Below are 11,335 nucleotides of genomic sequence, written 5' to 3'. Positions count from 1 at the left end.
TCAATAGGATGAACGGCCAACACCTTGATGTGGCTGTTAGGTCCCCATCCTTATTAAATTCAGACCGATTTAACCATAAAGCTCAAAAGATTCAACAGATTCAACGGACGATATCTTATTCTTCCAGTTGAACGGACGACTATATCCTAATCACGGCCCATGCAGCAATAACTCACGGCCCATGCAGCAATAACTCAGCAACTACCTGCACCTACCCGAAACCAACCGGAGTTAAGGGTGACGAGGCCCCGAACGCGACCCGACCCGACCCGACCCGAGCAGACAGATCGAATCGGGACAGGAAGCTGCTCGACTCACCGAGGTGGACTGGGCGAGTGAGTGCGATGGAGTGGACGACGGTGGAGGCCGGGGACGGCGCGAAGCTGAGCGTGCGGCTGTTCAAGCCGCCGGCGTCCGGGGAGGAGCCGGGGGCGGAGGACGTGGCGGTGGTGCTGGTGCACCCCTACACCATCCTCGGCGGCGTGCAGGGCCTGCTGCGCGGCATGGCCGAGGGCGTCGCTCGGCGGGGGTACACCGCCGTCACCTTTGACATGCGGGGGGCGGGGAGGTCTACGGGGCGGGCATCTCTTACGGGCTCGACCGAGGTCGGGGATGTCGTCGCCGTCTGCCGATGGGTCGCCGAGAACATCAAGCCGCGCGGCGTCCTCCTCGTCGGATCCTCCGCTGGTACGTTGTTCATTCCTCTGCCCCCCCCCCACCCCCGTCCCCCAAAGACACCTTCTCGCTGTCCATAATTGTCCAGGTTACCACAATGCTGTTCTCGGTGAACCGTAGCACATTTAGAACAAATTGACCGAACAGCTACAGCTCTTCTGAAACTGTATTTGATCAAATGGAATATACAAATTGATAACTCATTTGGAACTCGTTTGGACCTGCAAGCAAATAGTAACAGTTGATGTACTGCATCAACATAGGAAGCTCAAACTTTTGGCCTCATGGATTTTCGTTATTTCAGTCTATGAACTCAAAACATTGAATCTTGCATTAGTGGCTAGGTGTTAACCCTTCATCTACTTCTATTTGGGGTTTGAATATTTGGCAGCTATCTTTAAGAAGATATAATGGCAAAATGTTTTCTTGTTAGATTACCAACACTATCTTTTAGCAATTCCTCCTGTTCCTATTTGGTTGCCGCTAGATCTGTTATACATATCTAGACAGAATTCTTCTAATACAGACTAACAATTAGTCTGGCCTGTGATTAATGTGGTGTGCTGTGCGTCTTGCTAATGCTATGTTCGCTTCGTCTGACTGCCTTGTACCCAGTACAGGCTTCCTTATCTCCTATTAAAATTTATTTATGTCACCCCTGTGCACCGCAATTGCTACTGAATACTGGACGAAGGTCAGTTAAATAGTTTGCATACAATGATCAAGATGACATTATTCAGCATAGAAGTTTTCTTCAGCCACTGATGCAGCTGTTGGATTGTGTTTGGACATGTATCTAACTGCAACTTCCTGATTCAGGGGCGCCAATTGCAGGGTCTGCAGTTGATAAAGCTGATCAGGTGATTGGTTATGTTAGTATTGGGTACCCGTTTGGTCTAATGGCCTCAATCCTATTCGGGAGGCATCATGATGCTATACTCAAGTCTGAGAAACCAAAGCTCTTCATCATGGGGACCAAAGACGGCTTCACAAGCGTCAAACAGTTGCAAAACAAGCTCAAGTCTGCGGCTGGATGGGTTGATACACACTTGATTGAAGGAGCTGGCCACTTCCAAATGGAGGGCCCTGCTTTTGATGCCCAGATGGTAGATCTTATTGTTAATTTTATCAAATCCTTGCCCAAATAGCATTAACTGTGATTGTGTGCATGTTTGCAAAAAATTATAGTGATGAGCAAAACATGGTATTTGAATAGTGTCTTCATGGTGTGCATTTCTCATCCTGCACATGTGCACTGTCTGTTGTTGTTTGAAACGATGTACACTGTTGTATTCTAATGTAATTTTTTTTATTGAAGCCGATGTAATCTGACTTTCAAATGCAAGCTTTATAGAAAAATCTCAGTTCCATCATGGCACTCCTATACTATCATTATCATCAACTTCATCCAGATATTTCCCATCCAAGATGCTTATAAACCCATGCTTCTACCTGTGAGCGGTCACTATCCTTACACGTCCAGATTTTTGTACCGATGTTTGATAACCGATTCAGGCATGTTACATGTTTCAGGTATGGTATCTGTCACTCTGAAATCCGAAACCGTCCATTACATGGGATCTTTTATCATAGATTATGCTATTGTCTTCTCGTGATTTGTTCTTTTTTGTCAAGCTGGTGAGAAGTAACCTTCATAAATGATGATGAATGAAGAGCTGAGATGCACAGAACTCTGCAAATCCATATTATATTCTTCCGAACCATCTCGGCCGGCAGTGATAAATTCAACTAAAAAGTTGGTTTTCAGGGATTTCTTCCTCAGCTACGGAAACACATATGATGAGCAACCGTATACCTGGAAGCTTGCAAGGTTACTGTCATCCTGCTGTTCTTGAGCATGCCATCCTGCCATCAGAAACACATGATCAAATTCTACAGGGGAACGGACTGTGTTCGAATTGAACATGAGGCTGTCCAAGCTGGATCCGGTTTGCTCAAACACGGCCTGCCTAGATGTAATCCTCCTGTAAATTGGTCTGTGCCCAGATAATTTCCTGCTCTTTCTGTCGGCAGATGGTGTGAGGATGCAGTGCCTTCGAGGGCGTGGTCCAAATCTGCCTCGCTTTATTTGCAAAATCCGCTGCTCAGACTCGGTGTAATCTGCATCCAGCTGATGCCATGCTGATGAAACGCACATGCAGACACAAATACGGTGATGAGACACGCAGGCTTATGTTTGTCCATCTCATGTATCCTGATGCAGCTTAGTATGCTTAAGAACTTGTCCAACTGGGAAGGCTAACTAACATCATCGTTGGCATACATATGGAAATGAATTCTCTTGAAAACAGACTCTGCAGATAGTATTATTGAATTCCGTAAAAGTTACTTCATCTTCAGTTGTACTGAATCAGTGCAGAATGCAGAAGCGTTTCATAAATTTGGTTTGGTCAACCAACAGCTGTGTCCAAACAAGCATGTACAGGGTATGCATACAGGGCAACAGATCACAGGCTAGCGTTAGGAGAAACGGACATAATTCAGCAAGGATCTGACACCGAGAGCAGCAAGTACATTTTCTCCAACGCTTTAAAATTGTGTCAATATACAGGGTATGCATTCAGAAATACGACAGTGCCGTTGCAGGTGTCAGTAGTACAGGCACAGCTCCTCACAAGTTGCTCCCCTCCCAGTTGGGGCATTTGATTTGGATAAAGTAACCTTTGATCTAAATCCATATACCATTCCTCAAGAAAAAAAAAAGTAAACTTCTCAAAAAAAAATCCATATACCACAGTCGGCAGTTGTGAAAGAAAGAAGATGAGTTCAGATTCAAAGCAAAGGGAAAAGAAAAACAATCATAGTGTCAGGATTCAGTACATTTTAATACAGCCACTTGCCACAAAAGGCTGAAGTGGTCTTCGCTTTGTCTAATCGCCTGTATGGCAAGTAGAAACGCCCTCTTACAGATGGGTGCTGATAGTGTTGTCCCAGTTACGGCTAAAACACTAGCAGCATGGTAAATACTAGTACAACAAGACTAGCCGACTTCTTCAACAATGAGTGGAGTTTTAGCAATAGGCTTTGTGTTGGATGATATATCATATATCATATGGTCTATTATTTGCTTCCGTTGGATTCTCAGCAATTTGCTAATATTATGTAATAATGAACCAGTCGTATGCATTATATAATGCAGAGGATGGAACGAGTTTCCATTTTCTAAAAAACAAGACTAGCCATGGCTTACACTAGGAAGTACATATTAAAATAATAAAAAACTGAAAGCTTAACCATTGTTGAGCTGTTGAAAAGAATGATGCCTAAACAAAACTTACTCGGTTAAGATCATTAAAAATTTGCAAAAGATTGCTCTTTGAAACCCGAAGTTCAGATAAAAAGAAACCAGAAGTTACAGGAGCATGGTTCACCTGGAGCCAAGTTCAGAGAGAACTGTGGCTGGCATCTACTCTCGGAAAGAAGCAATGGCCTAGGATGTCAGATTGTCAGGTGTTGGAGTAACTAGTCCGATTGGTGTTAAAACTTCCACCAACATGGAACAAAAATCCCATCATGGTAAAAGTTAACCGCGTCCCTAGGGATCCTTCTTGCTGAACCTTTTTTAACCTAGAAATTGGCAAGAGGCTGAGCTCTCTCTCTCTCTCTTTCTCTCTCATTTTTCAACGGTTGGTAGACTGTAAATAAAAGCATAAAGAAATAGCTAATGACTCCCCAACAAGTATTTAAAAGAACCGAAGAAAAGAACCAAATCCCTCTCTGCGCCCTTCTTTCTCTAACCCCAGCCGGTGCTGCTGCCCCAGCAGCTATTGGAGCTCACCACCATCCAGAACTCCAGAGCGCTAGCTGTTCATTGATAGAAACCCTCCTGCTTCCCGCACACCGCATCTCAATCTTTGCTGCAGGTTCCCGATCTGCGGTACCTCTGGCATCGCGAACCAAATATTACCACCGATCCATTGGATACTGGGCGTTTCTTTTCATCCACCACCAGCAAAGCTTCCATCTTTTAGCCAACAGACTTGGAGAAATGGGATGCATGATGCTGCTTGGAGTGGACGCAAGCTTTTTGGAAGGTAAGATTCTTGTTTTTCATCAATCCATTAATCTAATAAACGGGTTGGCTGTTGAATCAGCCCTTGTTTCTGTTTCTCTTTTTCTCTCAGAAATTAAAAAAGTTGTCTTTTTTTTAGTTCATCTTTGATTCGATGCGTATTGCTTGCTGTTTTATATATCTCTCATTTGGATATATGTATGCTGTTTGATTTGAATTTATCGATTCTCGATTGCCATGGATCTCAATAGACCTCGTAGCTCAATCTTCTTCTTTAGAAAAAAATCATTCTTACACGTCACAATAAGATTTTTGGGCACGAACTAATTAGATGCCACAGCATACTTTTGATACTATGTCTGCAGATTTGTAGCATATCTTCTTTTTGGCTGGATTATCAAAGAACAAGTTTTCTCTTTGAGATACTTCACTTCCAACGAGCAATCAGATAAACAGAAGCAGCAGAGCTTGCAGCTCCAGTTCCAGTAGTCGCCTTAATCAATCTTAGCACTGCTGAAATTGAATCAATGGGTAGAGGAAGAGGCAGAGGAAGGAAACCAACCGTCGACAGGAGCCATGAAGACAAAGGAAGCAGTGGTGAAGAAGTTGTGCCTGCAAGAAAGAGGAGGGGAAGGCCCCAAAAACGCTTTGCCGACAAGATCGACCAAACAGACGTTGAAAATTTTGTAGAAAAGGTCGATGGCGATGAGGAGGAAGTTGATGATCCGAAGCTGAAGAACAACACTGCAGCTGCGGGTAACAAGAGAGGCAGGCCGCTGAAAGAGGGCTCTAATCTTGTCCTAGAAGAAAATAATTCTAGTGTTCGATCAAGCAGTGAGGAATCAGCAAGGACCAATGGATTCAGGCAGATTGGAAGCAGGAGGAAAAACAAGCCCCGGCGAGCGTCAGAGGCCGGACTAGAATGCAAGTGAAGCATCCATACAATTTTCAGTACCAGGTAGCCTTCAAATTTTTTGGCCAAATTCGCATGTTTACTAGCTTCCCAGTTCTGAAAAATGTAAGCAAGCATGTACTGATTGCATGCCTCGAATTTTTGTTTGACGCAAGTATCTGAACTAATGGTACAAGGTAGAGCTACCTTGTTAAGCTGCTCTAAGGCTGAATACTATTTCGCTCTGCTTGTAACACAGTAGCAGAGATTTACTTTCAACACTGGTTACTGGTGATACTAGCAGAAGTTCCTGCAATTTTTCCTCATCTAGTGCATCTTCTTTCTTTGCTTTTATTGAAACTCCATCTATATTTATCAAGTTCAGGAAACAAAAAGGGACACACGAGCTGTCTTGTGGATCTGTTACAGACTATGCTATCTGCTCTTCTTTTAGATCATGCTGAATGAAAAATGAAAATAGAAATAGTCTGTTCGATTAGTCCAGCTACTGAATCTGGGAATAGCTAGTTTTGGATAAGGAAAGTATATCTGAGTACGTTTAGCTCAACTTGGATTATACTCCGATTTGATTATTCGTAACCATATATGAGAAATAAGACAAGTAACTGATAGATTGTATACGGAAATGCAAATGCAAACTCGATATACGAATTATTTCGGGCTTGGTGAGACTGTAGGACATCCAAATTTAGCCAATTTCGATCTATACTTAATGTCTTTTGTTAGCTTGCATTCCAATCTGAATTGAATATTTCCATGCAAAATTCGAAGTTTTCTTTTTGAATTAGCCAACTACTAGTTCTCTACTCAGTTGTTCGAGATTGGAAGTAAAAACACGAACTTATCGACATATCGTAATCTTGACACACAGAATGGCATGGCAATTGGCAGTTTGGCAGTGCACTACCACGCGGTTCTGCAGGTCGATTCCTTGGATCACCTCATCACGTGTTCACAGCACCCATCCCTCCCCGGTCGAATCCGACACGGGACAGGGTCGGCAGAGGGCTTTTAGGCAAAAGCTGCGCCACTTTGCGACCCGCCCACCCGGTGGTGGCCTGCCTGCGCGCTGCCGCGGCGCGGCTGGCACATGGCCACATGTGTCTCGCCCGACGCTCGGTTACTTCGTTCTATTCTTACATTCTGTTTCTCTTTGTTTTCTTTTATATTTAACAGCTTTCTTTTGAAGAATTTATAAAAGAAAAAAAAAGAGAATATCGTCTGAAAAAGATCCCTTCATAACAGTAACTATGAAAAAAATCGTTATAACGTTGAAAGAAACGAAAATCCTTTCGCGAAGAGATTCTTATCCGTGAAAGAACACCCTTGAATGGTCTAAGAGCTCATTCGCAAAAACGGTGCCACACTACATCACATCAGCCCACCTGTTGAGGGCCGGCCCCGCCTGTCCGCTCGGGTGAAACCATTGGAGCATAAACAACGGTACGATTAAAGGAGGTGTTTATAGAAAAAAAAAATCAGATTTTTTTCTTAACCGCATTAGTATAGGTGTTTAGACGAAGAGATAGAGGTGCTTATTTAAGTAGCACTATTTATACTAGTACTAACTAGATAATTAATTATATTAAAGCACCTATAAATTTTATTTGCATTAAACAAATATAATTTTTATATAAATATCTAACACTTTATTTCCTTAAGCACATAGCTATAAATATCTAACATTATTCATACCATTGGACACTCACGTCGAGTGCGAGTAATTTGCATCTTCCGAGTGGGCAGGCGGGACGACAAACGGCTGACCACGGCACGTTGCCACACGGTTCATGCCCGGGAGTCCTGCCATTGAGTGAGATAGCGCCATTGTTACATGACTCGGATTTTAGTGTCTGGTTTAGCAAAAAAAATTAGACATATAAAATATAACTAGTGATAAATCCGACTCGAATTCGGTACGTTAGATTCGGTAAAAAATTAGACATAGCACCGGAGACAGCCAGGCGCGTTTGCTACTTTCTTCTGGTGGAGTGGATGCGTCATCCAGGGTTCGTACTTCCCGGGATCCCACACAAGCAAAGTCCGGACTCCACAGGATGCGAAGCCGGCAGATTCATTCATCGGTGGCTGGCACTTGATCAGATCGTATTTGTATAGCCTGTATGCAAATGCACATAAATGGTCTGTTCATGCATGGGAAGTGCACGAACGAGCGAGCGTGATGGTATCATGGTAAAGCAGTTGGGTGCACCGAGCACCCTCTCGTACCAAAAACCATGGGAATTCGTTGGCAAAATAAGGCTTGTAGGTTCTTCGACTCGAGTCGCTCACTCGACCGTGACCGGCACGAGTGCAGTTCAGAGCACAGTCCCTCAGCAGTCACTACGCAGTTTGACTGTAACTTCGCAAGGCTGTCTGGACTGGAATACTCGGCCCGACCAGGTTTTTCTCTACGATGAAGCAGCCCACGAAGTAGCAGGCCCAAATGTACACCAGCGCCGCGGCCGGGCACCGCCGAGAGACCACTCGCAGTCTCCACGACGCGATCCCCCCTATTTCCACCCGGAAACCCGTACGTCCGCCCCCAATTCCCAACCTTTCTCCGCCCCCGCCTCGGCACGCGGCCGCCGCCGGCGCACACTGCGCAGTCTCCCCAGGTAAGCCACGGAGCTCTCGTGTACCCTCCAGACCTGGCCCCTCGCTGGCGCCTCCCCGCACTCCCCATCACCACCCGAATCGAGCGCACGCTCTTGCTAGATCCCGATCTCGTCTCGTCCTACTTGAGGTTGGGCTCACCGTCGCGGGCGCGCGCGGATTTTGCTGCACCTGCAGGAAGAGGAGGAGCGAGCGATGGAGGAGGACTCGCCGGTGACGAAGACGGTGAAGGGCGCGGTGACGGGGCTCGCCGCGGGGACCATCTGGGGCACCGTCGTGGCCACCTGGTACGACGTGCCGAGGGTGGAGCGCCACGTCGCGCTCCCGGGCCTCATCAGGACGCTCAAGATGTGCGGCAACTACGGGGCCACCTTCGCCGCCATCGGGGGGCTCTACATCGGCGTCGAGCAGCTCGTGCAGAGCCAGCGCAAGAAGCGCGACTTCGTCAACGGGGCCGTCGGCGCGTTCGTCGCCGGCGCCACCGTCTGCGGCTACAGAGGTTAGATGCTCATGCTCGGGCCGTATTTTGGAGATGCTTAGTGATAAAATAGGTCTTGTGCCACTTCGTCGTGTTTATGGCGATACTGGAATGCAAATATGTAGATATTAACCGGAAGTGTTAATGTGGTATACTGAACACAATATGATGATTCGTTCAAACTGGTCCCTAATTGATTGGTAGGTTCTCTTACATTATTTGATTGAAAGCAGAACGAGAAAAGAATCAATGGTTTGAATTATTCAGTACGTTTTTCTGTGGTCTAAGATATAGATCAGTATGATCACAATCTTGGCCATGTTAAAATGCTATTCAATCTTCTCTGACTGGAATGTTGGGAAGATGTTTGCTCTGACTCTTGTATCACTGAGTACTAATCGTGTCACTGGATACGCTCAACTCTTCTAACAATATACACAGCTTACTCCATGAATAGTTCCATGAGCAATTACTAAAAATTGAAGTTAGCTATAGGATGTTAACTACTAAAAATACAAATTAACTGATATTTAGATGGCTGGAGCATTATGGATTGGTTCATCCTAAATTTGGATGATGGCATAGTTTGTGCTCCTAGATCAGTTGACTTCTGGTGACTACACAGTAAGAGTTATTGTGTGGACAGATACGGGTCAAACATTTGCTTCAAATATACTTGCTTTGTTTCACAAGATGGGTTCCCTGGTTTAGCTGTGATTTCACTGAACTTAATGGCTATAGCCTAGAAGTCTTATAAACTAGGCTAAACAAATTTGTGCTTTGAAGAACATGCAAGCTAAGGTTTACTAGGAAGTGTTTCTAGATTACCAAATAATGTCTCTTTGAGGTTTCTATTAATTAATCCAGAGAAGGCTAAACTAGACGTAACAGCCCAGTAAATATTTGGAACTTGCTGACATCGTCAGATAACATCATAACGATCATATCTATCAGTCTATCATACAATAACAATAGTATGTTCATGTGCCTCTTAGCTGACTTTAAATGATGTTTATTCATTTCGAAGTACTTAACATAGGAAACCCCAGTATTATGAGTTATGAGTGATAGAAGTTCCCACTTCTTTTAATGTCTGCAGTGATAACGGAGCCATAATTTGGGCATATAAGACGCTCTGTGTGCTCTTTGATAGTTTTGCACAATACCATGGTTTATTCTGGCAACATCAGTTTGGTGTAACTAGACAATAAGGGGTGATGCAGTGATGGGTACAGGATGAACATCTGCTGCACAGCGTCTATTCTATCTTGTAAACAATTTACTTTATAGTTGAAGAGCGCTTGTTTCATAATGGCAATATTGGCACTTTGTGTTGCTTATGTGTTTGCTATCTTCCTATTTAATTGTTTAATTTATCATATTTTTCTTGACTTCAACTTCAAGAACCTAACTGGCAGATAAATCCCCTGACCCCTTGAGAAATGAGAAATACGATTATACAAACCCATGGATGGGCATAACTTATGCTAAGAGGTCCTTAAATAAGTTTGATATTGGCAGTGATGAATACTCAGATACTCAAATAATATATCTTTCTTGTTCCTGCTTAATAAATCCTATATGCAAGTGTCAGTTTGTCAACAGTACTTATTTCATACTGCTGCATGCAATCCAATGGACAGTACTCATCAGTCGTTAAATAACTTGTATTTATGTTTATATCCAGTATATTGGCTCGCAATACTGGTGTCTGTGTTAATCTGGAAATGCCCGTTTGGCAGGAAGGAGCATTCAGTCAGCCCTCATCGGAGGCTCTTGCCTGGCGTTCACGTCTGCTGTACTGGACATTGGCGGCAATACAACCAGAGTGGACAATGGCAAGGAGTACTATGCGTACACAACCGAGAAGAAGCCCACTCACTGATTGAAGCTGTGTACCTGTAGCACAAATCTTGTAGACCATCAGCTTGGTGAATTTTGAAGCTGATGTGCGGTTTTATGTTTGTTTTGCTGATGCACTTAGTTCATTTGCAAATCCATGGCAACATGTTTATCTCAGATGCTTGAGGGAGAGATACGACACTGAATAACTATCAGATCTGCTTTCTTGTGATCATCAATCACAATAAAAGCACATGGCACACTGTACTGCCATTTGAATTGTCTATTTACCCCTGGTGCATAACATGAAATGAAGAAATTTTTGCGTGATATAGCCTCAGGAATCTGTGCGGAAATAACAATATAGTCCAGAAGCTTTTTGGTTGTTCGTGAATTTTGACTTGGAGCACTTATAGTAACTATCATGTTGCAAGACATGAATCAATATTGGCCTGAAGACGATGAATCATTTACATGTTTTCTGTTGAGTTCACGCACTTACAGAAACTACTTTCACATCTCTTTTTAGTTGGATCTTATAAATTTCATTTCTACCCTGTCCTAACTTGCTTAGGACAAAAGTTTTGTTGTACCGCTGTTTCAACTCGGATCCAATTCCTCTGACTTAATCCGTTTCAACTAGCCCATCTAGGGAGATTTCAGATTTTGCCGCACAAAAAATTGACGCTTCAGAATTTGCCGCTCAAATCCGGATGACACGAGTCACTGTTGGGTAAAGTGGCAAATCCTAAAGCACCAGTTGTATGAGTGGCAGATC

At 43.9% G+C, this 11,335-nt stretch overlaps 3 protein-coding genes across 3 annotated transcripts; all 3 read left to right on the top strand.

The window, feature by feature from the left end:
* The first annotated feature begins 249 nt into the window (after positions 1-249).
* On the top strand, positions 250-2,048 carry LOC133921374 (uncharacterized). Its single transcript, XM_062366215.1, has 2 exons — positions 250-687; positions 1,495-2,048. Exons 1-2 carry the CDS (start codon positions 345-347, stop codon positions 1,821-1,823), a joined length of 672 nt encoding a protein of 223 aa, XP_062222199.1. The 5' UTR covers positions 250-344; the 3' UTR covers positions 1,824-2,048.
* A 2,689-nt stretch (positions 2,049-4,737) lies between these two features.
* Positions 4,738-5,954, top strand: LOC133921373 (uncharacterized). The gene has a single exon (XM_062366214.1). The coding sequence runs from the start codon at positions 5,236-5,238 to the stop codon at positions 5,638-5,640; it is 405 nt and encodes a 134-aa protein (XP_062222198.1). The 5' UTR covers positions 4,738-5,235; the 3' UTR covers positions 5,641-5,954.
* A 2,127-nt stretch (positions 5,955-8,081) lies between these two features.
* LOC133921372 (outer envelope pore protein 16-3, chloroplastic/mitochondrial-like) lies at positions 8,082-10,887 on the top strand. The gene is made up of 3 exons (XM_062366213.1): positions 8,082-8,239; positions 8,415-8,736; positions 10,458-10,887. Exons 2-3 carry the CDS (start codon positions 8,433-8,435, stop codon positions 10,598-10,600), a joined length of 447 nt encoding a protein of 148 aa, XP_062222197.1. The 5' UTR covers positions 8,082-8,239; positions 8,415-8,432; the 3' UTR covers positions 10,601-10,887.
* The last annotated feature ends 448 nt before the right edge of the window (positions 10,888-11,335 follow it).

Source organism: Phragmites australis, chromosome 6, assembly GCF_958298935.1.
Source record: "Phragmites australis chromosome 6, lpPhrAust1.1, whole genome shotgun sequence".
NCBI classification, from domain to species: domain Eukaryota; kingdom Viridiplantae; phylum Streptophyta; class Magnoliopsida; order Poales; family Poaceae; genus Phragmites; species Phragmites australis.
This window is presented reverse-complemented; position numbering and strand designations above follow the sequence as displayed.

Excerpts from the sequence above, each read along its gene's own strand:
- LOC133921373 (XM_062366214.1), top strand. The coding sequence starts at position 5,236 with ATGGGTAGAGGAAGAGGCAGAGGAAGGAAACCAACCGTCGACAGGAGC.
- LOC133921372 (XM_062366213.1), top strand. The coding sequence starts at position 8,433 with ATGGAGGAGGACTCGCCGGTGACGAAGACGGTGAAGGGCGCGGTGACG. Across the intron at positions 8,737-10,457 it reads CACCGTCTGCGGCTACAGAG|GAAGGAGCATTCAGTCAGCC; the intron begins GTTAGATGCTCA and ends CCCGTTTGGCAG.
- LOC133921374 (XM_062366215.1), top strand. The coding sequence starts at position 345 with ATGGAGTGGACGACGGTGGAGGCCGGGGACGGCGCGAAGCTGAGCGTG. Across the intron at positions 688-1,494 it reads CCTCGTCGGATCCTCCGCTG|GGGCGCCAATTGCAGGGTCT; the intron begins GTACGTTGTTCA and ends TTCCTGATTCAG.